The sequence below is a fragment of the Malus sylvestris genome, chromosome 15, assembly GCF_916048215.2.
Source record: "Malus sylvestris chromosome 15, drMalSylv7.2, whole genome shotgun sequence".
In the NCBI taxonomy this organism is placed as follows: domain Eukaryota; kingdom Viridiplantae; phylum Streptophyta; class Magnoliopsida; order Rosales; family Rosaceae; genus Malus; species Malus sylvestris.
In genome coordinates, this window is record NC_062274.1 from 25411701 (window position 1) to 25438513 (window position 26813).

Genomic DNA, 26813 nt, shown 5'->3' on the forward strand with positions numbered 1-26813 from the left:
TTCATCAAATCTTAATCAGTATATAGAGAAGAAAACCAGGGAAATCCAAGCCAATGGAATGATGCAATATCTCATACAAACACCAAATGAGAAATAGGAAAAAATAAACTGGAATACAAATCACACAGGCCATTTGCTCCAATACTTATCGTGGAAAGATAGCTCTCAAATCTGAAGTCTGTGGAGCCAATTCAGGTTGAATTCTTCTTTAGCCACCCTTATTTTGTCGGGATTTGATAAGACAGATTCCCATAAATTTCTTGCGTCTTCGTCACATATCACTTTCTCTAACTGCTGACCAAGATCAAACACTGACACAGGCAGCTCTTTCAATCTTGAACATAGTGCCACGTTGATTTTTCTTAAACCATTCATCTTATCAATGCATTCGGGCAAGTCCTTAATGCTGGAACAATTATATATGTCAAGAAAGCACAACTTATTGAGTCTCTCAATCGAGCCTGGAAGCTTTTTTAATTCTGCGCAGGACCTTAGCCTCAACACTTCTAAATTCGCCAGCTTTTCGATGTCTTCAGGCAAGACAGATAGCTTATGAGAGTTGGTGATGCTGAGAACTTTTAGGCCGATAAGATCGCATAGCTTGGCAGGCAATTCCACCAAATCGTTACAATAGTCGATGTGCAACTCCTCTAGGTATGGGAATGTCTCAAAAATTTGGATGGAAGAGTTTCCAAATGCTTGACTGACGTTACACATGAATAAAGATATCTTCTTTAGACTCTTCGATTGAATGATGTTCTCGCGTATCAAAGGAATCGAAATATGCTCTAATCTTAGTCTCTTTAGATTTGACAAAGAACACAGCAGTTCAAAGTCGCTTAGCTCAGCAGGTGAGAAGCCATCATTTGTGACTATTAGAACCTTCAGCTTGCACATTTTCTTCATGAACTTGGGTAAGGCATAGTTCTTTGCTTGAAAATTCAAAACTAGAACCTCGCCTTTTGGTAGATCCATGTTGTGCCACTCTGTTGAAGAAGATTCACCTGCAAATAAACAATGTGCTATATGATGTGACTCTGGGGAGATATTAATGTGAAATTACGTTTGTGAGCTTGTATGTACGTGATCGTACATATGTATGTATCTATTTTCTAAAGAAAGAGTTCAGAGATGCCAACCAGTTATGACAGATACTAAGCGAGCCTTCTTTGTTTTCTGCTTCTTCTCTGTCCACCATGGTGTTAAGACAGATACTAAGCGACCCTTCATTGTTTTCTTCTCTGTCCACCATGGTGGAAGCTCATCTCCACGTATGTCTACAATCAGTCTATGTCCTGTTGGGTCTTCATCATGACTCGCACGGATTGATAGCAATTTAAGCATATCATGTTGTATAACAAAATGTTCACCATAGTATCCATCCAAATCCTTAGTCCTGGTTGTGATCAAAATTTAGTTTCACAGAAGAAATTTCTGAAACGTGCATATCACAGTAGTAAATTGGTAAAAAAAGTAAAGTTTGAATACCTTGTGACTACAAGACTGGCCAAATTGCGGAAGGTGAGGTGGTATAGGTTCACTATTGAATCGTCATCATTTGATCCCTCATATAACTCTGCCCACATATCAAGAAGGAAAGCAACGGGAATTCTTTGGTCTTGGGGAAATAAAGCAAGGTCTATGAAACAATCCTTGACAGGAGCCATTTCTTTATTCAAGTCATCTAAGCAACTTTTGAGGAGCGCAAGCAAAATTTTCTCTGAATCAAAAATAGAAGAACCTTTAGATAATTCTGTGAGTTTGCTTGTCCATTTCTCTACAGGCTGATTGCGAAGTGACGTCCCTATGGTTGTAATGGCAAGCGGAAATCTCTTACAGTGGTTTAGTATCTGCAGTCCAATTGTCCCAAATAAGGTGAATAACTATTTACAGATATAGTAAAATCAACGGGTTCATTTGCGTGCATGGGTGATTTGTGTAGTAAGTGACATTTTCTATAAGCAGGAATGCATAAATAAGGGCATATACATTAGAAACTCAAACTAATATATCACCTGAATCTGAAGATCATCTGGTATGTTACAGATCGTATTTGGCAGAAATGCTGAACGACGAAAAAGAGTCAGTGCATCTTTATCTGTCAATGCTTGTAAATTATATGGAGGCCCGAATTTCGGAAAATGATATCTTGATGTCACCAAAATCTTGTAATCTGGAATTTTGATTTCATCAAACTTGTCAAGAAGGGATTCTGATGCAGACGGAACATCATCCAAGATTAACAGTAAGGGATTTTGCCCTGCTTCCCTCAAAAATTGCGGCAGCCAGATAAATGCAATTTCTTCATTTTCTAAAGCAGGTACCTTGAATCGGGCATGTTGACACAATTCTTGGACAACAAGGTGGCTGGGCTTATTGGAAACCGTGGCAAAGAAGATATTGTCCTTGAATTTATCTAACCAAGAAAACACATGGGAATGCAACATTACTAATTAGAAGAAAAAAGAGAGAAAAGAAGTGATTATCATTAGCAGACAGGTAGGAGCCATTCTACAGTATCGAGTGTGCGCATCTAAAAAAAGTTTGTCGCATCGTTCAAAAACTTTATAGATAGATACCTTTGACTTGTGGATCATGACAGAACATATTTGCCAAAGTGGTTTTCCCACATCCTCCCGGAGCAGTGAGCACAAGCATTGACAGCGCGTCATCTCTAAGGAGTTTCATCTTCATCTCCGCCAAAGGCGCATCCAGTTTTAGTGTATTGCTTGGAAGGTCGGGAACTGCGCACCAAGTTGTAACAAGGTCTTGGTTTTGATTTTGAGCCACAAGATTTGCATCAGTTTGCACTAACTTCAAGATTCTTTGACGAGATTCGTCCCATTTAACAATTTTTTTAGCATATTTAGCCTTTTCAAAGAAGTTCAGATTCCCCTCGTCGCACCTTCTGGCCAGCTCCTTGCCATCCTCCATTGTTCTTGTTAAATTTTCAGAAACCCAAATGATTCTGGTGCGGCTTATCAGTGCGATCCGTTGTTCCAAGTAGTCTAGATTTGAAGTGAGATCTCTGCGGAGAGTTGGAAACTTCTTAGCCATCTTGTAGAATCTTATGGCGGCACCAAACAGCCATTCAAATGGTATTTTTACAATAGCTGCTACAGCTGACGCAAGGACTGCCATAATTACAACAACAACAACCACCACCCAGCTCTGAAAATCTGAATTCTAAAACAAGAGAGCAATTGCTTTGGATCACAGAATTATAAATGCATTTGAAACGAGGGAGAGGCTGCTTTCTTTTAAACTAATCTAAACAGAGGAGAGAGAGGGATTTGAGCTCGGCTGAATAGGGAGAGACACCTCTCAAGTGTTAAGATAAGTTTGGAAGCCAAGAAGCAGTGGGCGCCTGGGCGGCTTAGGCGGGCGTTGGGGGAGGAACTGAGTTGAGAGGAAACTCAGACTTCCTCTCAACTCAGTTCCTCTCTCGGCGACAGAAAGAATTGAGAACAAATGGAAGAGCTTGATGACTAATCGAAGAGCCCATCTAAAGATAGGAGTTTGGAAGAAAGAAATTCAATACAGAGGAGATGCGGTGGGTCGCGGCGCTCTTGCTCGCCAAATCGATCTGAAACTCCAAGTTTGATAAGCAATAATACATACATACATATATATATATATGTATATTCATGGTCAATGAGAGAAGAATATTTTATTTGCAAAACTTGTTTACATCATATTGCTGACGTAAGCAAGTAAAAGCATCCAAGAAAAAGAAGGAAACAAACAACAACTAAAGCCAAATGATTTGCAATTTCCAGGAAACTCGTATTACGGAAAAATCACCGACAAAACAGTTTATAGTCAATGAGAAAAGAATATTTTATTTGCAAAACTTGGTTGGTGCATATATATATATATATATATATTCATAGTCAATGAGAGAAGAATATTTTATTTACAAAACTTGGTTGGTGCATAATTTGGAAAGCCCATAGAAACGGACCGAATCCCCTCCGGATCTAAAAAGTTTGTGGATAAGGGTCAAATGATCTAGACCATTGAAATTTGATCCAACGGCTACAAATAAAGAACTCCTTTAAAAATTCTAATAATTCTAATCATTAGATCAAATTTCAATGATCGGATCATTTAATCAATAGGCTCAAATTTTTTGGATCCAGAGGAAATCCGGTACCATAGAAACAACCAAGTAGGGCCACATTGACGAATTTATTACATCATATTGCCGACGTAAACAAGCAAAAGCATCAAAGACAGAGAAGGAAACAAACAGCAACTAAGGCCAAATGATTTGCAATTTCCAGGAAACTCGCATTGCGGAAAAATCACCCACAACAATAGAAAGGCTCAGAAATCCCAGAATATTTTATTTGCAACTTGCTTGGTGCATAATTTGGAAAGCCCATTGAAACAACATAGTAGGGCCACATTGACCAATTTATTACGTCATAATGCCGACGTAAACAAGCGAAAGCATCAAAGAAAAAGGATTTGGATCCACTCCTGAGCTAATGGAGAGGATCCTCCTGACCAAACATTTTGAACCTTTAGATTTTTATCGAACCACTACAAACAGAATGGTCCCTTTAAAGTTATAATAATTATAACCGTTGGATGAAAATCCAATGGTCCACAATGTTTGATGAGGAGGATCCTCTCCATTAGCTCAGAAGAGAATCCAAATCCAAAGAAAAAGATGGAAACAAACAGCAACTAAAGCCAAATGATTTGCATTCCAGGAAACTTGCATTGCGGAAAAATCACCCACAAAACAATAAAAAGGCTCAGAAATCCCACATAATACATAAATTAATACACTTTTTTCTCTACGTAAAAAATAATGATTTTCAAACTCTTATTTTCTTTCCATGCACTTATCTCTGTTTCTCTAGCCGTTCGATGGATATATCAAAGACGAGAATCAATGAAGAGTTGAACAGTGAGGAGTGCAGAAGAGAACAGGGGGTGCAAAAGTCACTACCCAGTGTGAATAGTTACAATAATTCTACAGTGCTGCGATGTTATTACAAACACAAACCATAAATAGAAGTAAACTTGAAAATATGATCGCACGTTGATGCGGAACTTGAATGAACCAGCCTTAACTACATGAATAAGACACATTTAACCTGAAAACAAATTTCAACATAATCATGAACGAACAAAAAGAATAGATCTAGGAAATTATAAAAAACATTGTAACCGTAGATCCAGAAAATTATAAAAATCTATCCAATCAAGAGACAATATAATAGTTGTGGGAAGGTGAGTATGTAACTAAGAATCTAAGATATAATTGTTTTGCAATTCCATTATAATTTCACACAAATAAAGATCAAATTTTGATTTAAACATCAAACAAAACAATCTCATCTGTTACAGATTAGACCAACTAAATAAAGAATCTATTGATATGATTTTCAACCTAATATAAAACAAAGCTTTATAACAATGCAATCAACATTATTTGAACTCAACTAAAAAGAAACTGATTGCATGTTATAAATTCCATGGGTAAATTGATTTTACAGATTAAAAAGAGTCAAAGAATATTGAAAATTACTAAACCCCATCACAACAAACCCATATACCCATATCACCCTTGCCCGTTACCTTCAACCCTTGCAGAAAATCCTCCCATCTCTCTCACCCTTGTCCCATCTCTCTGTTTCTGCAAATCGCAGAAAACAAACCCTAAACCAAATCCCTGAAATCCCTCACCTAAATCCTCCCACATCTCTCTTGGACACCTCCTATCTCTTGACTCTGCAAACCCTAAATCAAATCTCCTAATCCTATCTTGGACCCCCCATCTCTCTGCCAATCGCACAAACAAAAACCCAAACCTAATCATTCAAATCCCACCAAAACCTAATCCTTGAAACCCCACCCAAACCTAATCCCTGAAACCCCTTGTCTCAAACACCCAACACGTCTCTCTCTCATATAGCCCTAAATGAAGTGCCTCGTAGCATCGAATCGACTTGCAACACCCCCGGGTGAGATCAAGAGCGGCAGAATAAGATATTTGTCAGAGAGCTGTGAAACAGAAAAGTAAAAATGATAGGTAAAGCAAACAACACAGTCGAAAGAGAGAACCCAGCGATGATCGGTTCTACTTTTCATATTTCCATTTTAATGTACCAGCAAGGAAATGATAGTATATTTTACAGAGAAATATAAATATTGTTTTCAATGAATTAATATGATTGCAAATGTAATAGCTACATACAGTGAGGTAGGAGAAATGATGGAAGACGCACTGAAATTTGAGGTCCATAGGTTGAGAAGAGTCCATAGCATTGATCCATATATGGATATCTTGCACAGACCTACAATTCAAGCTCCGAACAAAGTATCAATTTATCAGCAATTGTGACATTCATTATTCCTAAAAAAGTTATTGATTCACAAATAAACAAATGAAAGGAATCGAAAAAGTAATGCTTACCACGTGCTGGCTAAATCCAAACTCAAAATGACCACGATATTTTCCCGGCGATGATTACAAAGAGATTGCTGCCTGGGACTTCTGTAACTCCCCTGAAAACAATGTCATGAATTTATTTATTGGATAAATGTGTGTACCCAAGAACTACACTGAAACAACCACAAAAATTCAAACTTCCAAAGTAAAAATGATCTGCAACTAATAAAAAAATAATCGACTAAAAATCACATATAAACCCAAATGAAATCTGAACCCCCCAAGCAAAACTAAAAAACACCCTACATAGACAATCAAACAGAACCAAATGGGGGTTCAGATAATTTTTTTGTTATTGTTTCTCTCTTTCATGCAAGCTTACATCAGTAAAGGAAGCCAGAGATTTTAACCTTTTACCTTTTACCTTGGGTCTGAGATCCTCAAGTTGTGCGCTCTCCAAACGGTTCTAGAAAGCAAAAAAGCACTGTTTCCTGGAAAAGCACCAATATTCAAACATTTGCACAACTAATGGTACACTAATTGAGTTCCCAACCTCTAAGGATGATAACTTCATCATATAGCACTACAGTTGAGCAAATTTCTTTCCGAAATTAAATTAAGAACAAATTCGACATTCACATGCCACAACAATTACACTGTTCCATGAAGTAATCTTACTATCACAGCCAAATTGACACAAAACATGTAACAGTCCTCTTGAAAACAAAATTCAACCCATTAATCATATTCTCATTTAGCACTCTATATACAGAAACAGATTACAGAATTTCAATAATTTTCTGAAAACAACAAACCCAACAAACATGAAAAAAAAAAGTAACTAAGTTCCCAATAGTATAATCCATCAGAAACATACAAACTTGCACATGTTTAAGGACCATGAGAAAGAAGCAGGGTAATTAAGCATATCAATATTTGCATAAGATGAACCAACATTTGAAAAGTATAAGCAGATGGACCAACACAGAGAGAAAACACCTAAATTTACAGCAAGATGAAACCTTAATGGGAATTACACATTTCCATTGGACCTAAGGATCATACACCCAACACCAAACACCTCATCGTGATCAAACCAAACTAAACTGTCATTCAATTAAGTCTCAAACACTTTAATTAAGTTAAAAAGAACAGTCAAATTCTACCAAAACTATTTACAGAAACCAAGAAAAACAGAACAAACAGTGGTGCAAAGGTGTCACCAAACACCTCATTGTGATCAAACCAAACTAAACTTTCATTCAATTAAGTGTCAAACACTTTAATTAAATTAAAAAGAACAGTCCAATTCTACCAAAACTATATACAGAAACCGAGAAAAACAAAACAAACAGTGGTGCAAAGGTGTATAATTATAATGACACTAAATCGTCAAATGAAATTAAAAAAATTACCCAAACCAATATAAAAGCCAAAGTTAACCCTAGCAACTGTAAAATAACAATTAAAAAAACGAAACCCATTAAATTAGCTACAAACCTAGATAAACCAATACTAAATTAGACTAAACAAATAACAAATAAGCTTCAAATCAAATTCCAAATCAAAAGTTTGGATAAAACCAACAACAAAACCACACCTTGTTCCTGTTCTGTCTCCCTTCTCTTGCTTTTCTCTTCTGCCTACTCCCCATATTAAGCCTTTTTTTCCTCATTTTTTCTCTTTTGGCTGCTCACTTAACCCCCATTTTTTTTTCTCTTCACTTTCCTCAATTTCCAGTCTCTCCCTTTCTTCCACGTCTATCTTTTTTTCCTCATTTTTTCCATCACTACTCTTGACACTAATTCTCCACTCTTTTCTATCTCTTAATTATTTCACTCAATCAAAACATGGGATCACATTTTCTCAAGCAGCCGAAAAACACTGACCAACCCAAAATCAGAAAAACATCCAAACTAAAACATACAATCACCATTGTCAAGCAGCAAACGATAAATTAGAAATATAAAACAAAGAAAAAAAAAAAGAGAAACACACTAAACCATGCCATCGGTGAACACCATACCTTGGAAAGAGTAGACACACGCAGCTATTCAAGACCGATCCCACCGAAACACAATTTGTGAGCTTCGACAAAAAGGGGAGAAATCCAAATCTCAACCAATTGGCCCATCGTCTGAAAATTGAGAGCGCAAACAAAATCCCAAAATAAACCAAAAGCAGGGTTTCCTTGGTGGGTATTTTGTGAGAGGGAAAACGGAAGATTTGAGGGTGGGAGAAACGAAGAGAAAGGTGGGTTCGTGGTGAGTGAAGGGGTGAAAGGAAATCCCTGGAAATCAGCCTACCCCATACTTCTCCCTTACTCTTTCTCCCTAAACCCATATCTCCCTGCCAAAAATCCTCTCCCCTACCCCCATACTCCCCCGTCTCTCTCTGCAACGGACAGAACTGTCCCTTCTCCAGTATGCGTCCAGCATGTTTGAAGCTTGTCGACCATCACTACTTGGTTTGTAGGCTCCAAGGAGAGAGATATGGGGAGCGGAGAGAAAGGAAGAGCCGAGGAAGATGAAAGACTATGGATTTTCCAGTAGAGAAGGAGAGAGGAAGAGTGAGAGATGAGCACAAACCTAAACTCTAGAGCTCTGTTCACCAGAATCACTTCCCATTCCTAAAATTAGGCAAATTCCCAACAATAACAACAAAAAACCTCTTAGATTTCACTTTCACTTAATCATAGGCATCCACTCATCCGTAACAAATGGAGAAATAAGCAAAAATCACCTAGAGACAACACAGAGTCCACTGTTGAAGCTATATATAATCATTGAAGAAAAACCCTTTACGTCCAGCACAAAGCAAACTATAGTTGAAATTTCAACAAACCAAAATAATATGCAAATAAATAAATAAATACAACAACAACAACAACAACAACAAAGCCTTTTCCCACTAAGTGGGGTCGGCTATATGAATCCTAGAACGCCATTGCGCTCGGTTTTGTGTCATGTCCTCCGTTAGATCCAAGTACTCAAGTCTTTTCTTAGGGTCTCTTCCAAAGTTTTCCTAGGTCTTCATCTACCCCTTCGGCCCTAAACCTCTGTTCCGTAGTCACATTTTCGAACCGAAGCGTCAGTAGGCCTTCTTTGCACATGTCCAAACCACCGGAACCGATTTTCTCTCATATTTCATTCAATTTTGGCTACTCCTACTTTACCTCGGATATCCTCATTCCCAATCTTATCCTTTCTCGTGTGCCCATACATCCCACGAAGCATCCTCATCTCCGCTACACCCATTTTGTGTACGTGTTGATGCTTCACCGCCCAACATTCTGTGCCATACAACATCGCTGGCCTTATTGCCGTCCTATAAAATTTTCCCTTGAGCTTCAGTGGCCTACGACGGTCACACAACACGCCGGATGCACTCTTACACTTCATCCATCCAGCTTGTATTCTATGGTTGAGATCTCCATCTAATTCTCCGTTTTCTTGCAAGATAGATCCTAGGTAACGAAAACGGTCACTTTTTGTGATCTTCGCTAGATTGCTCCGGTCATTAGTGTGGATAAGTATATAAATGGATAGAGATAGGAAAGCAAACACAAGATGTACGTAGTTCACCCAGATTGGCTACGTCCACGGAATAGAGGAGTTCTCATTAATTGTGAAGGGTTTACACAAGTACATAGGTTCAAGCTCTCCTTTAGTGAGTACAAGTGAATGATTTAGTACAAATGACATTAGGAAATATTGTGGGAGAATGATCTTGTAGCCACGAAACTTCTAAGTACCGGAGTGTGGTATCGTCTTGACTTGCCTTATCTGTCTCATAGGTAGATGTGGCATCTTCTCTGGAAGTACTCTTCCTCCATCCAGGGATGGTATCTGTAACTGGTGGAGATGCACAAGGTAATGTATCAATTTCACTTGAAGCTTACTTGTAGTTTCATGCTTGGTCAAGTGCGATACAAATCATGTAGTAGGAGTCCCCCAAGTCGCCGAGCTAGAGGATCTGCTGAAAGAGGTGACAGACGAGGTAAGCAATCAGAGCTTCGGCTGATTGTTCACATTCTCCCTATCTTGCAGGCAGCATGAAGAATAAAGAGAAGAAAAATGAGAATAGATGATATGGATACTTTTGCTTTTGAAGAAGTAACTTTCCACAGGCTTATTCTTGAACTGGACTGGAGGGTTTTCTGGTTTCCTCCAGAGTATAAGGCCGACTGAAGAATTTGAGGGTCAAAACAAGTCCATCAAATCTAGAGTACGTTCGATCCTGCTGATATGGGATACTTTTGCTTTTGACAGAGTAGTGGATGTATCGGCACGTGTGCTGTTACGCTTGTCTCCACATGCTTCCTTGTATCCTTCTCACTTGCCCTATCTGTTCCTCAGGCAGATGCGGTATCTTTCCTGGAAGCATAAGATGTTGAAGATGAGTACTCGAGTAGTAAGCCATATCTGCTACATCGGTAGAGTGACCACAAATACAAAGGCTCTAATCGACAAAGCGATAGAGAGACCACACCCATTAGCCAGTGGATAGATGGTTAAGAGATGTGAGAAGCATGGAGGGGATGAGAGGGAAGTGATGAAAAAAGGTAGGCATTAGAGGGTTTTTACTGTCTGTCCTGGGAGGAAGAAAATAAAAAATCAAAAATTCAACAAATCTTAATCAGTATATAGAGAAGAAAACGAGGGAAATCCAAGCCAGTGGAATGATGCAATATCTCATACAAACACCAAATGAGAAATAGGAAAAAATAAACTGGAATACAAAGTACACAGGCCATTTGCTCCAATACTTATCGTGGAAAGATAGCTCTCAAATCTGAAGTCTGTGGAGCCAATTCAGGTTGAATTCTTCTTTAGCCACGTTATTTTGTTGGGATTTGATAAGACAGGTTCCCAAAAAATTCTTGCGTCCTCGTCACATATCACTTTCTCTAACTGCGGACCAAGATCATACACTGACTCAGGCAGCTCATCCAATCTTGAACATTGTGCCATATTGATTTTTCTTAAACCATTCATCTTATCAATGCCTTCGGGCAACGTCTTAATGCTGGAACAATTAGATATGTCAAGAAAGTACAAGTTATTGAGTTTCTCAATCGAGCCTGGAAGCTTTTCCAAGCCTGTGCAGGACCTTAGCCTCAACACTTCTAAATTCTCCAGCTTTCCGATGTCTTCAGGAAAGACAGATAGCTTATGAGAGTTGGTGATGCTGAGAACTTTTAGGCCGATAAGATCGCATAGCTTGGCAGGCAATTTCACCAAATCGTTACAATAGTCGATGTGCAACTCCTCTAGGTATGGGAATGTCTCAAAAATTTGGATGGAAGAGTTTCCAAATGCTTGACTGACGTTACACATGAATAAAGATATCTTCTTTAGACTCTTCGATGGAATGATGTTCTCGCGTATCAAAGGAATTGAAATATGCTCTAATCTTAGTCTCTTTAGATTTGACAAAGAACACAGCAGTTCAAAGTCACTTAGCTCAGCAGGTGAGAAGCCATCATTTGTGACTATTAGAACCTTCAACTTGCACATTTTCTTCATGAACTTGGGTAAGGCATAGTTCTTTGCTTGAAAATTCAAAACTAGAACCTCGCCTTTTGGTAGATCCATGTTGTGCCACTCTGTTGAAGAAGATTCACCTGCAAATAAACAATGTGCTATATGATGTGACTGGGGAGAAATTAATGTGAAATTACGTTTGTGAGCTTGTATGTACGTGATTGTACATATGTATGTATCTATTTTCTAAAAATAGAGTTCAGAGATGCCAACCAGTTATGACAGATACTAAGCGAGCCTTCTTTGTTTTCTGCTTCTTCTCTGTCCACCATGGTGTTAAGACGGATACTAAGCGAGCCTTCCATGTTTTCTTCTCTGTCCACCATGGTGGAAGCTCATCTCCATTTATGTCTACAATCAGTCTATGTCCTGTTGGGTCTTCATCATGACTCGCACGGATTGATAGCAATTTAAGCACATCATGTTGGACAACAAAATGTTCACCATAGTATCCATCCAAATCCTTAGTCCTGGTTGTGATCAAAATTTAGTTTCACAGAAGAAATTTCTGAAACGTGCATATCACAGTAGTAAATTGGTAAAAAAAGTAAAGTATGAATACCTTGTGACTACAAGACTGGCCAAATTGCGGAAGGTGAGGTGGTATAGGTTCACTATTGAATCGTCATCATTTGATCCCTCATATAACTCTGCCCACATATCAAGAAGGAAAGCAACGGGAATTCTTTGGTCTTGGGGAAATAAAGCAAGGTCTATGAAACAATCCTTGACAGGAGCCATTTCTTTATTCAAGTCATCTAAGCAACTTTTGAGGAGCGCAAGCAAATTTTTCTCTGAATCAAGAATAGAAGAACCTTTAGATAATTCTGTGAGTTTGCTTGTCCATTTCTCTACAGGCTGATTGCAAAGTGACGTCCCTATGGTTGTAATGGCAAGCGGAAATCTCTTACAGTGGTTTAGTATCTGCAGTCCAATTGTCCCAAATAAGGTGAATAACTATTTACAGATATAGTAAAATCAACGGGTTCATTTGCGTGCATGGGTGATTTGTGTAGTAAGTGACATTTTCTATAAGCAGGAATGCATAAATAAGGGCATATACATTAGAAACTCAAACTAATAAATCACCTGAATCTGAAGATCATCTGGTATGTTACAGCTCGTATTTGGCAGGAATGCTGAACGACGAAAAAGAGTCAGTGCATCTTTATCTGTCAACGCTTGTAAATTATATGGAGGCCCGAATTTCGGAAAATGGTATCTTGATGTCACCAAAATCTTGTAATCTGTAATTTTGATTTCATCAAACTTGTCAAGAAGGGATTCTGATGTAGACGGAACATCATCCAAGATTAACAGTAAGGGATTTTGCCCTGCTTCCCTCAAAAATCGCGGCAGCCAGCTAAATGCAATTGCTTCATTTTCTAAAGCAGGTACCCTGAATCCGGCATGTTGACACAATTCTTGGACAACAAGGTGGCTGGGCTTATTGGAAACCGTGGCAAAGAAGATATTGTCCTTGAATTTATCTAGCCAAGAAAACACATAGGAATGCAACATTACTAATTAGAAGAAAAAAGAGAGAAAAGAAGTGAGTATCAATAGCAGACAGGTAGGAGCCATTCTACAGTATCGAGTGTGCGCATCTAAAAAATGTTTGCCGCATCGTACAAAAACTTTATAGATAGATACCTGTGACTACTTGTTCATGACAGAACATATTTGCCAAAGTGGTTTTCCCACATCCTCCCGGAGCAGTGAGCACAAGCATTGACCGCTTGTCGTCTCCAAGGAGTTTCAGCTTCATCTCCGCCAAGGGCGCATCCATTTTAACTCTATTCTTTGTATAGCTAACAGTCTTTGTAGAGATTTGTCCAAATCCAGAAGTTCCTTGGAGTGTCTATACTTTTTGTAGCCTTTCCAAGGACTAAGCTTGGCGCATTTCTGAACAAGCGCCGCCCCATTCTTCATTTGATTTTCAAAATGTTGCAGTTCCTCTTTTGGACGATCCAACACCTTCTTGTACTTTCCTATCTCTTCAATCAGTGGTTCTAAAGAGTCGAGCGTGGATTTTATGTCTTCAAGCAGAGGTTTAAAGAGCGTGGTCTTTTCCTTCACATTCCTAAGGACATCAAACAACACTGTAAATGCTGCTCCAAGAGTACGCCCTGCGATTAACGAGGTCTCTGTCGTAATTACACCACCACCATACATTGTCAATTGATTATATTGGTATCTACATACATCTTTAAATTAACAATTCTATATGTAAACCAAGTAGTTCTATGTATACCTTGTACCACACTCTTCTGTTCAACTGGTTCGAGTTCTGTCTCTGTATTGCTTATTGAAACCACGGCCTCCATGATTTCACTTGCTTCCTGCTGCACCTCCAGAACAGTATCTAGCGGTCTTAAAAACGACCCATGGAGTTCAACAATTTGTTCACTTTAGACCTTCCTATGTGCAAGGTCTCTACTTCCTCAGGCACCTCCCAGTACACGGATGGTCTTCTAGCAGTAGCAGCCCCTGCTTCCAATTGGGCAAGTGCTTCGCCATTTTGCTTAATATGTCATTCTTCCTGACGCAATCATGCAAATAATTGCCGAGGCTACATACCAGCAGCCGGAACTAAACTTGATCCTGATAGCAGCGGGGAAACAGTGTACGCAATTTAATTGGAGGTTAGTGGGAAACAGTTTTTGCTGTTGGTGAAAAACTGGGAAAGAGTTTTTGCTGTTGGTGAGAAACCAGTAAAAAAAAGAGAATGTGCAATAGATTATTGGCAAAGAAAATCAGATATGTAGATTGAAGGCTCTATATCATCCCGTATACTATCCTTGGAGGTTGGAGTCTGTCTGTCTGTCTCTGTCATATATTTTTCAAACCTAGTTGTATATTTTTACCGTGGATTAAATTTGATTTTAATTGTTAATCTGACAACCTTTGTTCTTGACATAGCCGCCAGTTTACATGCGGAGTTGAGTAGTAGACCATATCTGCTACATCGATAGAGCAACCACAAATACGAAGGCTCTGATCGAGTAGTAAGCCATATCTGCCATATCGGTAGAGTGACCACAAATACAAGGGCTCTAATCGACAAAGCGATAGATAGACCACACCCATTAGCCAGTGGATAGATGGTTAAGAGATGTGAGAAGCATGGAGGGGATGAGAGGGAAGTGATGAAAAAAGGTAGGCATTAGAGGGTTTTTACCGTCTGTCCTGGGAGGAAGAAAATCAAAAATAAAAAATCATCAAATCTTAATCAGTATATAGAGAAGAAAACGAGGGAAATCCAAGCCAGTGGAATGATGCAATATCTCATACAAACACCAAATGAGAAATAGGAAAACAGAAACTGGAATACAAATCACACAGGCCATTTGCTCCAATACTTATCGTGGAAAGATAGCTCTCAAATCTGAAGTCTGTGGAGCCAATTCAGGTTGAATTCTTCTTTAGCCACCCTTATTTTGTTGGGATTTGATAAGACAGATTCCCATAAATATCTTGCTTCTTCGTCACATATCACTTTCTCTAACTGCTGACCAAGATCATACACTGACTCAGGCAGCTCATCCAATCTTGAACATTGTGCCATGTTGATTTTTCTTAAACCATTCATCTTATCAATGCCTTCGGGCAACGTCTTAATGCTGGAACAATTAGATATGTCAAGAAAGTACAAGTTATTGAGTTTCTCAATCGAGCCTGGAAGCTTTTCCAAGCCTGTGCAGGACCTTAGCCTCAACACTTCTAAATTCTCCAGCTTTCCAATGTCTTTAGGCAAGACAGATAGCTTATGAGAGTTGGTGATGCTGAGAACTTTTAGGCCGATAAGATCGCATAGCTTGGCAGGCAATTTCACCAAATCGTTACAATAGTCGATGTGCAACTCCTCTAAGTATGGGAATGTCTCAAAAATTTGGATGGAAGAGTTTCCAAATGCTTGACTGACGTTACACATGAATAAAGATATCTTCTTTAGACTCTTCGATGGAATGATGTTCTCGCGTATCAAAGGAATCGAAATATGCTCTAATCTTAGTCTCTTTAGATTTGACAAAGAACACAGCAGTTCAAAGTCACTTAGCTCAGCAGGTGAGAAGCCATCATTTGTGACTATTAGAACCTTCAACTTGCACATTTTCTTCATGAACTTGGGTAAGGCATAGTTCTTTGCTTGAAAATTCAAAACTAGAACCTCGCCTTTTGGTAGATCCATGTTGTGCCACTCTGTTGAAGAAGATTCACCTGCAAATAAACAGTGTGCTATATGATGTGACGGGGGAGAAATTAATGTGAAATTACGTTTGTGAGTGTATGTACGTGATTGTACATATGTATGTATCTATTTTCTAAAAATAGAGTTCAGAGATGCCAACCAGTTATGACAGATACTAAGCGAGCCTTCTTTGTTTTCTGCTTCTTCTCTGTCCACCATGGTGTTAAGACAGATACTAAGCGAGCCTTCCATGTTTTCTTCTCTGTCCACCATGGTGGAAGCTCATCTCCATGTATGTCTACAATCAATCTATGTCCTGTTGGGTCTTCATCATGACTCGCACGGATTGATAGCAATTTAAGCATATCATGTTGGACAACAAAATGTTCACCATAGTATCCATCCAAATCCTTAGTCCTGGTTGTGATCAAAATTTAGTTTCACAGAAGAAATTTCTGAAACGTGCATATCACAGTAGTAAATTGGTAAAAAAAGTAGAGTTTGAATACCTTGTGACTACAAGACTGGCCAAATTGCGGAAGGTGAGGTGGTATAGGTTCACTATTGAATCGTCATCATTTGATCCCTCATATAACTCTGCCCACATATCAAGAAGGGAAGCAACGGGAATTCTTTGGTCTTGGGGAAATAAAGCAAGGTCTATGAAACAATCCTTGACTGGAGCCATTTCTCTATTCAAGTCATCTAAGCAACTTTCGAGGAGTGCAAGCAATTTTTTCTCTGAATCATTCTCTGAATCAAGAATAGAAGAACCTTTAGATAATTTTTTGAGTTTGGTTCTCCATTCCTGTATAGGCTGATTGCAAAGTGACGTCCCTACGGTTGTAATGGCAAGCGGAAATCTTTTACAGCAGTTTACTATCTGCAGTCCAATTGTCCCAAATAAGGTGAATAACTATTTACAGATATTATAAAATCTACGGGTTCACTTGCGTGCATGGGTGATTTGTGTAGCAAGTGACATTTTCTATAAGCAGGAATGCATAAATAAGGGCATATACATTAGAAACTCAAACTAATAAATCACCTGAATCTGAAGATCATCTGGTATGTTACAGCTCGTATTTGGCAGGAATGCTGAACGACGAAAAAGAGTCAGTGCATCTTTATCTGTCAACGCTTGTAAATTATATGGAGGCCCGAATTTCGGAAAATGGTATCTTGATGTCACCAAAATCTTGTAATCTGGAATTTTGATTTCATCAAACTTGTCAAGAAGGGATTCTGATGCAGACGGAACATCATCCAAGATTAACAGTAAGGGATTTTGCCCTGCTTCCCTCAAAAATTGGGGCAGCCAGATAAATGCAATTTCTTCATTTTCTAAAGCAGGTACCCTGAATCGGGCATGTTGACACAATTCTTGGACAACAAGGTGGCTGGGCTTATTGGAAACCGTGGCAAAGAAGATATTGTCCTTGAATTTAGCTAGCCAAGAAAACACATAGGAATGCAAAATTACTAATTAGAAGAAACAAGAGAGAAAAGAAGTGATTATCATTAGCAGACAGGTAGGAGCCATTCTACAGTATCGAGTGTGCGCATCTAAAAAATGTTTGCCGCATCGTACAAAAACTTTATAGATAGATACCTTTGACTTGTGGATCATGACAGAACATATTTGCCAAAGTGGTTTTCCCACATCCTGGCGGAGCAGTGAGCACAAGCATTGACCGCGCGTCATCTCTAAGGAGTTTCATCTTCATCCCCGCCAAAGGTGCATCCAGTTTTAGTGTATTGCTTGGAAGGTCAGGAACTGCACACCAAGTTGTAACAAGGTCTTGGTTTTGATTTTGAGCCACAAGATTTGCATCAGTTTGCACTAACTTCAAGATTCTTTGACGAGATTCGTCCCATTTAACAATTTTTTTAGCATATTTAGCCTTTTCAAAGAAGTTCAGATTCCCCTCGTCGCACATTCTGGCCAGCTCCTTGCCATCCTCCATTGTTCTTGTTAAATTTTCAGAAACCCAAACGATTCTGGTGCGGCTTATCAGTGGGATCCGTTGTTCCAAGTAGTTTATATTTGAAGTGAGATCTCTGCGGAGAGTTGGAAACTTCTTAGCCATCTTGTAGAATCTTATGGCGGCACCAAACAGCCATTCAAATGGAATTTTTACAATAGCTACTACAGCTGACGCAAGGACTCCCATAATTTCAACAACAACAACAACCACCACCCAGCTCTGAAAATCTGACTTCTAAAACAAGAGAGCAATTGCTTTGGATCACAGAATTATAAATGCATTTGAAACGAGGGAGAGGCTGCTTTCTTTTAAACTAATCTAAACTGAGGAGAGAGAGGGATTTGAGCTCGGCTGAATAGGGAGAGACACCTCTCAAGTGTTAAGATAAGTTTGGAAGCCAAGAAGCAGTGGGCGCCTGGGCGGCTTAGGCGGGCGTTGGGCGAGGAACTGAGTTGAGAGGAAACTCAGACTTCCTCTCAACTCAGTTCCTCTCTCGGCGACAGAAAGAATTGAGAACAAATGGAAGAGCTTGATGACTAATCGAAGAGCCCATCTAAAGATAGGAGTTTGGAAGAAAGAAATTCAATACAGAGGAGATGCGGTGGGTCGCGGCGCTCTTGCTCGCCAAATCGATCTGAACCCTTTCTCTGAAACTCCAAGTTTGATAAGCAATAATACATACATACATACATATATATATATATATATTCATGGTCAATGAGAGAAGAATATTTTATTTGCAAAACTCGTTTACGTCATATTGCTGACGTAAGCAAGCAAAAGCATCCAAGAAAAAGAAGGAAACAGCAACTAAAGCCAAATGATTTGCAATTTCCAGGAAACTCGCATTGCGGAAAAATTACCGACAAAACAATTCATAGTCATTGAGAGAAGAATATTTTATTTGCAAAACTTGGTTGGTGCATAATTTGGAAAGCCCATAGAAACGGACTGAATCCCCTACGGATCTAAAAAATTTGAGCATAAGGATCAAATCATTCAAACCATTGAAATTTAATCAAACGGTTACAAATAAGGAGCTCCTTTAAAAATTATAATAATAATTAAATCAAATTTCAATGGTCCGGATCATTTGATCATTAGGTTTAGATTTTTTGGATCCGAAGGAGATCCGGTACCATAGAAACAACCAAGTAGGGCCACAATGACGAATTTATTACATCATATTGCCGACGTAAACAAGCGAAAGCATCAAAGAAAGAGAAGGAAGCAAACAACAACTAAAGCCAAATGATTTGCAATTTCCAGGAAACTTGCATTGCGGAAAAATCACCCACAACAATAGAAAGGCTCAGAAATCCCAGAATATTTTATTTGCAACTTGCTTAGTGCATAATTTGGAAAGCCCATTGAAACAACGTAGTAGGGCCACATTGACCAATTTATTACGTCATATTGCCGACGTAAACAAGCGAAAGCATCAAAGAAAAAGGATTTGGATTCTCACCTGAGCTAATGGAGAGGCTCCACCTAACCAAACATTTTGGACCGTTGAATTTTTATTCAACCGCTACAAACAAAAGGGTCTCTTTAAAGTTATAATAATTATAACCGTTAAATGAAAATCCAACGGTCCACAATGCTTGGTCAGGAGGACCCTCTCCATTGGCTCAGGAGAGGATCCAAATCCAAAGAAAAAGATGGAAACAAACAGCAACTAAAGCCAAATGATTTGCAATTTCCAGGAAACTTGCATTGCGGAAAAATCACCCACAAAACAAAAGGCTCGGAAATCCCACATAATACATAAATTAATACACTTTTTTCCCTACGTAAAAAATATTGATTTTCAATCTCTTATTTTCTTTCCATGCACTTATCTCTGTTTCTCTAGCCGTTCGACGGATATATCAAAGACGAGAATCAATGAAGAGTTGAACAGTGAGGAGTGCAGAAAAGAACAGGGGGTGCAAAAGTCACTACCCAGTGTGAATAGTTACAATAATTCTACAGTGCTGCGATGTTATTACAAACACATAAACCATAAATAGAAGTAAACTAGAAAATATGCTCACACGTTGCTGTGGAATTTGAATACACCAGCCTTACTACATGAATAAGACACATTTAACCTGAAAAAAAAAATTCAATATAATCATGAACGAACAAAAAGAATAGATCTAGGAAATTATAAAAAGCATTGTAACTGTAGATCCAGAAAATTATAAAAATCCATCAAGTCAAGTGACAATATAATAGTTGTGGGAAGGTGAGTATGCAACTAAGAATCTAAGATATAATTGATTTGCAATTCCATTATAATTTCACACAAATAAAGATCAAATTTTGATTTAAACATCAAACAAAACAATCTCATCTGTTACAATTGGACCAACTAAATAAAGAATCTATTGATATGATTTTCAACCTAACAATAAAACAAAGCTTTATAACAATGCAATCAACATTATTTGAACTCAACTAAAAAGAAACTGATTGCATGTTATAAATTCCATGGGTAATTTGATTTTGCAGATTAAAAAGAGTCGAAGAATATTGAAAATTACTAAACCCCATCGCAACAAACCCATATACCCATACCTCCCTTGCCCGTTTCCTTCAACCCTTGCAGAAAATCCTCCCATCTCTCTCACCCTTGTCCCATCTCTCTGTCTCTGCAAATCGCAGAAAACAAACCCTAAACCAAATCCCTGAAATCCCTCGCCTAAATCCTCCCACATCTCTCTTGGACACCTCCTATCTCTGACTCTGCAAACCCTAAATCAAATCTCCTAATCCTATCTTGGACCCCCCATCTCTTTGCCAATCGCACAAACAAAAACCCAAACCTAATCATTCAAATCCCACCAAAACCTAATCCTTGAAACCCCACCCAAACCTAATCCCTGAAACCCCTTGTCTCAAACACCCAACACCTCTCTCTCTCAGATAGCCCTAAATGAAGTGCCTCGTAGCATCGAATTGACCTGCAACACCCCTGGGCGAGATCGAGAGTGGCAGAATAAGATATTTGTCAAAGAGCTGTGAAACAGAAAAGTAAAAACGGTAAAGCAAACAACACAGTCGAAAGAGAGAACCCAGCAATGATCGGTTCTACTTTTTATATTTCCATTTTAATGTACGAGCAAGGAAATGATAGTATATTTTACAGAGAAATATAAATATTGTTTTCAATGAATTAATATGATTGCAAATGTAATAGCTACATACAGTGAGGTAGGAGAAATGATGGAAGACACACTGAAATTTGAGGTCCATAGGTTGAGAAGAGTCCATAGCATTGATCCATATATGGATATCTTGCACAGACCTACAGTTCAAGCTCCGAACAAAGTATCAATTTATCAGCAATTGTGACATTCATTATTCCTAAAAAAGTTATTGATTCACAAATAAACAAATGAAAGTAATCGAAAAAGTAACGCTTACCACATGCTGGCTAAATCCAAACTCAAAATGACCACAATATTTTCCCGGCGATGATTACAAAGAGATTGCTGCCTGGGACTTCTGTCCATCCCCTGAAAACAATGTCATGAATTTATTTATTGGATAAATGTTTGTGTACCCAAGAACTACACTGAAACAACCACAAAAATTCAATCTTCCAATGTAAAAATGATCTGCAACTAATAAAAAAATAATCGATTGGAAATCACATATAAACCCAAATTAAATCTGAACCCCACAAGCAAAACTAAAAAACACCCTAAATAGACAATCAAACAGAACCAAATGGGGGTTCAGATAAATTTTTTGTTATTGTTTCTCTCTTTCATGCAAGCTTACATCAGTAAAGGAAGCCAGAGATTTTAACCTTTTACCTTGGGTCTGAGATCCTCAAGTCGTGCACTCTCCAAACGGTTCTAGAAAGCAAAAAGCACTGTTTCCTGGAAAAGCACCAATATTCAGACATTTGCACAACTAATGGTGCACTAATTGAGTTCCCAACCTCTAAGGATGATAACTTCATCATATAGCACTACAGTTGAGCAAATTTCTTTCCGAAATTAAATTAAGAAAAATTTAACATTCACATGCCACAACAATTACACTGTTCCATGAAGTAATCTTACTATCACAGCCAAATTGACACAAAACATTTAACAGTCCTTTTGAAAACAAAATTCAACCCATTAATCATATACTCATTTAGCACTCTATATACAGATTACAGAATTTCAATAATTTTCACACAAAACATATAACAGTCCTTTTGAAAACAAAATTCAACCCATTAATCATATACTCATTTAGCACTCTATATACAGATTACAGAATTTCAATAATTTTCACACAAAACATATAACAGTCCTTTTGAAAACAAAATTCAACCCATTAATCATATACTCATTTAGCACTCTATATACAGATTACAGAATTTCAATAATTTTCTGAAAACAACAAACCCAACAAACATGAAGAAAAATAAAAAAGTAACTAAGTTCCCACTAGCATAATCCATCAGAAACATACAAACTTGCACATGTTTAAGGACCATGAGAAAGAAGCAGGGTAGTTAAGCATATCAATATTTGCATAAGATAAACCAACATTTGAAAAGTATAAGCAGACGGACCAACACAGAGAGAAAACACCTAAATTTACAGCAAGATGAAACCTTAATGGGAATTACACATTTCCATTGGACCCAAGGATCATACACCCAACACCAAACACCTCATCGTGATCAAACCAAACTAAACTTTCATTCAATTAAGTCTCAAACACTTTAATTAAGTTAAAAAGAACAGTCCAATTCTACCAAAACTATTTACAGAAACCAAGAAAAACAGAACAAACAGTGGTGCAAAGGTGTCACCAAACACCTCATCGTGATCAAACCAAACTAAACTTTCATTCACTTAAGTGTCAAACACTTTAATTAAGTTAAAAAGAACAGTCCAATTCTACCAAAACTACATACAGAAACAGAGAAAAACAGAACAAACAGTGGTGCAAAGGTGTATAATGACACTAAATCTTCAAATGAAATTAAAAAAATTATCCAAACCAACATAAAAGCCAAAGTTAACCCTAGCAACTGTAAAATAACAATTAAAACACGAAACCCATATAAGTTCATAACAAATTAAAACATCTAGATCAACATTAACATTAAATTAGCCACAAACCTAGATTAACCAATACTAAATTAGACTAAACAAATAACAAATAAGCTTCAAATCAAAATCCAAATCAAAAGTTTGGATAAAACTAACAACAAAACCACACCTTGTTCCTGTTCTGTCTCCCTTCTCTTGCTTTTCTCTTCTGCCTACTCCCCATATTAAGCCTTTTTTTCCTCATTTTTTCTCTGCTCACTTAACCCCCATTTTTTTTTCTCTTCACTTTCCTCAATTTCCAGTCTCTCCCCTTCTTCCACATCTATCTTTTTTTCCTCATTTTTTCCATCACTACTCTTGACACTAATTCTCCACTCTTTTTTATCTCTTAATTATTTCACTCAATCAAAACATGGGATCACATTTTCTCAAGCAGCCGAAAAACACTGACCAACCCAAAATCAGAAAAACATCCAAACTAACCATTGTCAAGCAGCAAACGATTAGAAATATAAAACAAAGAAAAAAGAAGAGAGACACACTAAACCATGCCATCGGTGAACACCATACCTTGGAAAGAGTAGACACACGCAGCTATTCGAGACCGATCCCACCGAAACACAATTTGTGAGCTTCCACAAAAAGGGGAGAAATCCAAATCTCAACCAATTGGCCCGTCGTTTGAAAATTGAGAGCGCAAACAAAATCCCAAAATAAACCAAAAGCAGGGTTTCCTTGGTGGGTATTTTGTGAGAGGGAAAACGGAAGATTTGAGGGTGGGAGAAACGAAGAGAAAGGTGGGTTCGTGGTGAGTGAAGGGGTGAAAGGAAATCCCTGGAAATCAGCCTACCCCATACTTCTCCCTTACTCTTTCTCCCCAAACCCATATCTCCCTGCCGAAATCCTCTCCCCTACCCCCATACTCCCCCGTCTCTCTCTGCAACGGACAGAAATGTCCCTTCTCCAGTACGCGTCCAGCATATTTGAAGCTTGTCGACCATCACTACTTGGTTTGTAGGCTCCAAGGAGAGAGAAATGGGGAGCGGAGAGAAAGGAAGAGCCGAGGAAGATGAAAGACTATGGATTTTCCAGTAGAGAAGGAGAGAGGAAGAGTGAGAGATTAGCACAAACCTGAACTCTAGACCTCTGTTCACCAGAATCACTTCCCATTCCTAAAATTAGGCAAATTCCCAACAATAACAACAAAAAACCTTTTAGATTTCACTTTCACTTAATCATAGGCATCCACTCATACGTAACAAATGGAGAAATAAGCAAAAATCACCTAGAGACAACACAGAGTCCACTGTTGAAGCTATATATAATCATTGAAGAAAAACCCTTTACGTCCAGCACAAAGCAAACTATAGTTGAAATTTCAACAAACCAAAATAATATGCAGATAAATAAATAAATAAATAAAAAGGTCGTACCCAGTGCACAAGGCTCCCGCTTTACGCAGGGTCTGGGAGAGGTGAATGTCGGCTAGCCTTACCCTCATTTATGGAGAGGCTGCTCCCAAGTCTCGAACCCGAGACCTACCGCTCATGGGCGAAGGCACTTGCCATCGCACCAAGTGCGACCTCTTCAGATAAATAAATAAATAAATAAAGGAAAAAAATAGTCAATTTCTTTTATGTCCAGCATTGGAACCATCAGAGATTGTGTAGCAACAATGCAGCAAACACCATCAGAGAATGGGGATAAACATAATAGTTATTTGCACATACCTATCAGAATAGTATAATGAAAACAACTAGACATGTAAATTCAAAGATCACGAACATGCTAAAAGTCAAAACTAAATTGCATAGCAATTAATGTCATTAATAAAAGGCCCGAATTCTTAGTCCACTCCGCTAAATTCGTAGGAGCTTTTGCTTTACCAATCAGAACCTTAAAACAAAACCTGTAAAAGTATGATAGCGATGAAGACCTGGTAAGTTTATTACATACTGTTTCAAATACAAATTGAGACTCATGGGAAAAAAAGAAAAAGAATCAAATATCATATTATATTCTGACAACACTCTGAGATGGTATGAAATCACCTCATCTAATTTTATGACAAATGGGTGAAACTCGTTAAAGAAACTCAACAATGGGTAGAATGTTTAAGTCTTATCTGATAAAAGAAGTGATGACGTTGTAGTTATTTCATCAGGAGGCGTTAAAACCATGAATCAAGAGGATTACAGACCAGGGATTTCAAATATTTAATTATAAGAAGACTTGTTTGCAATACAGAGAAAAAGCTTTTTATTGTTGATAAAAATGCACACGACACCATTGGATGTTTAAGTTGTACATAAGAATTGATTCCCCTGAAACAATCATTAATTCAAAAGAACCAAAATTTTGTTATGTCAATGCAGATTTAATGGGAAGTAGCACACATTGCCAACAAACTTGTGTAACGGTTTATTGTAGAGAGAGAGATAGTAGACAGTAAATTGAAAAGAAAAACAAAATTGGTTTTAGAGAAGCGACTTGTCAATTTCATATTCTTATCAGTTAATTTCATTAATCTCTTATAGTTAATTTACATAAAAAAAATAGATGACAAATAAATACGCATAAATAGTTAAAATATCACTTCGCAGAATATAAACCCTATGAGAAGAAAATAAAAAGTAGAAAAGTCTCCCTTGAGTATAATCGACAAAACCACAACAAAGGTGGCTAATTATGGAAATATCATGCCTCATGATTCAAATTAATTTATCATAACCATGGTCTGTAACAGAGTGGAAATATCACGCCACATGATTCGAATTAATTTATCACGAATCTAAATTCTAAAAATGGTAAAAGTGAGAAAATATACCTATCAACCTAAATCCGCCTAGACCCCGCCTAGCCGCCTAGGCACTAGGCGTCAGCCCGCCGCCCGACTAGCGCCTAGCATTTTTTTTAGAACTTTGGGTATGGTTCAATTTCAGAGACTACTTGTGATGAAAACCCTTTCCAACTTTTCTGAGCTGCAAATGCAATAAGTGTCCTTGTAGTGTCCAGTCTAGCAACATGATCAAATGTCTCATTGTAATCCACTCCTGGCTTTTGAGAGTAACCCTTGGCAACCAACCTTGCTCTAAACTTTTGTATAGTGCCATCCAAGTTCAGTTTGAAATCACATTTGACTGTTAGTCTATCAACCAGTTCCCATTTTTATCTTCTCAATCATTTTAATTTCTACATCCATGGCTTTCTTTCAAGCTTGATCAATGGCAACATCTTCATATTTCTTTGGTTTAATTATACTGAGATTACACCTTGTATATAGATCACTCAATGATCTTAATTTCCCTAGAGTGGTATTTAAAGAACGGGGTTTTCCAAATTCAGTCACAAGGTCTTGAAAAATAGTTATTTGAGGAATACTCCCTTCTAATACTGGTGATCTTGCATTCATACTGCATTTAACATTTTGAAATTAATTGGCATTCTCATTTAATTGCAGGCTTATTGGAAATGACATTGACTTCTCACTTTCAGTTTCCCAACTCTATATAGCATTTTTATCAAATAGAACACTTAAGGAAAGTATAATCTTCTTGGTGTCAAGAACAAATAGTCCATACCCTTTTTTCAGTCTTTCCATATCCCACAAAGATTCCCCTGATTAAGCAT

The 26813-nt window shown here is 38.0% G+C and overlaps 1 protein-coding gene, 1 long non-coding RNA gene and 1 pseudogene across 4 annotated transcripts; all 3 read right to left on the reverse strand.

Moving 5' to 3' along the window:
- LOC126604130 (probable disease resistance protein At5g66900) lies at window positions 1-18823 on the reverse strand. Of its 3 annotated transcripts, XM_050271246.1 has the most exons (6): window positions 18505-18813; window positions 2580-3321; window positions 2016-2416; window positions 1489-1850; window positions 1140-1396; window positions 1-1004 (listed from the first exon to the last, which is right to left on the reverse strand). In XM_050271246.1, exons 2-6 carry the CDS (start codon window positions 3139-3141, stop codon window positions 166-168), a joined length of 2421 nt encoding a protein of 806 aa, XP_050127203.1. In that variant the 5' UTR covers window positions 3142-3321; window positions 18505-18813; the 3' UTR covers window positions 1-165. The 3 variants fall into 3 exon arrangements, with proteins under 3 accessions (XP_050127203.1, XP_050127204.1, XP_050127202.1); XM_050271247.1 differs by lacking the exon at window positions 2580-3321 and having other exon boundaries at window positions 17760-18815; XM_050271245.1 differs by lacking the exons at window positions 1-1004; window positions 1140-1396; window positions 1489-1850; window positions 2016-2416; window positions 2580-3321 and adding exons at window positions 15167-16176; window positions 16308-16564; window positions 16657-17030; window positions 17196-17596 and having other exon boundaries at window positions 17760-18823.
- Window positions 11033-15015, reverse strand: LOC126604129 (probable disease resistance protein At5g66900; annotated as a pseudogene).
- A 1577-nt stretch (window positions 18824-20400) lies between the features above and the next one.
- On the reverse strand, window positions 20401-26014 carry LOC126604139 (uncharacterized). The gene is made up of 5 exons (XR_007616501.1): window positions 23754-26014; window positions 21942-22007; window positions 21547-21638; window positions 21328-21427; window positions 20401-21094 (listed from the first exon to the last, which is right to left on the reverse strand). It is a non-coding gene; the product is annotated as an uncharacterized LOC126604139 (long non-coding RNA).
- Between the last annotated feature and the right edge of the window lie 799 nt (window positions 26015-26813).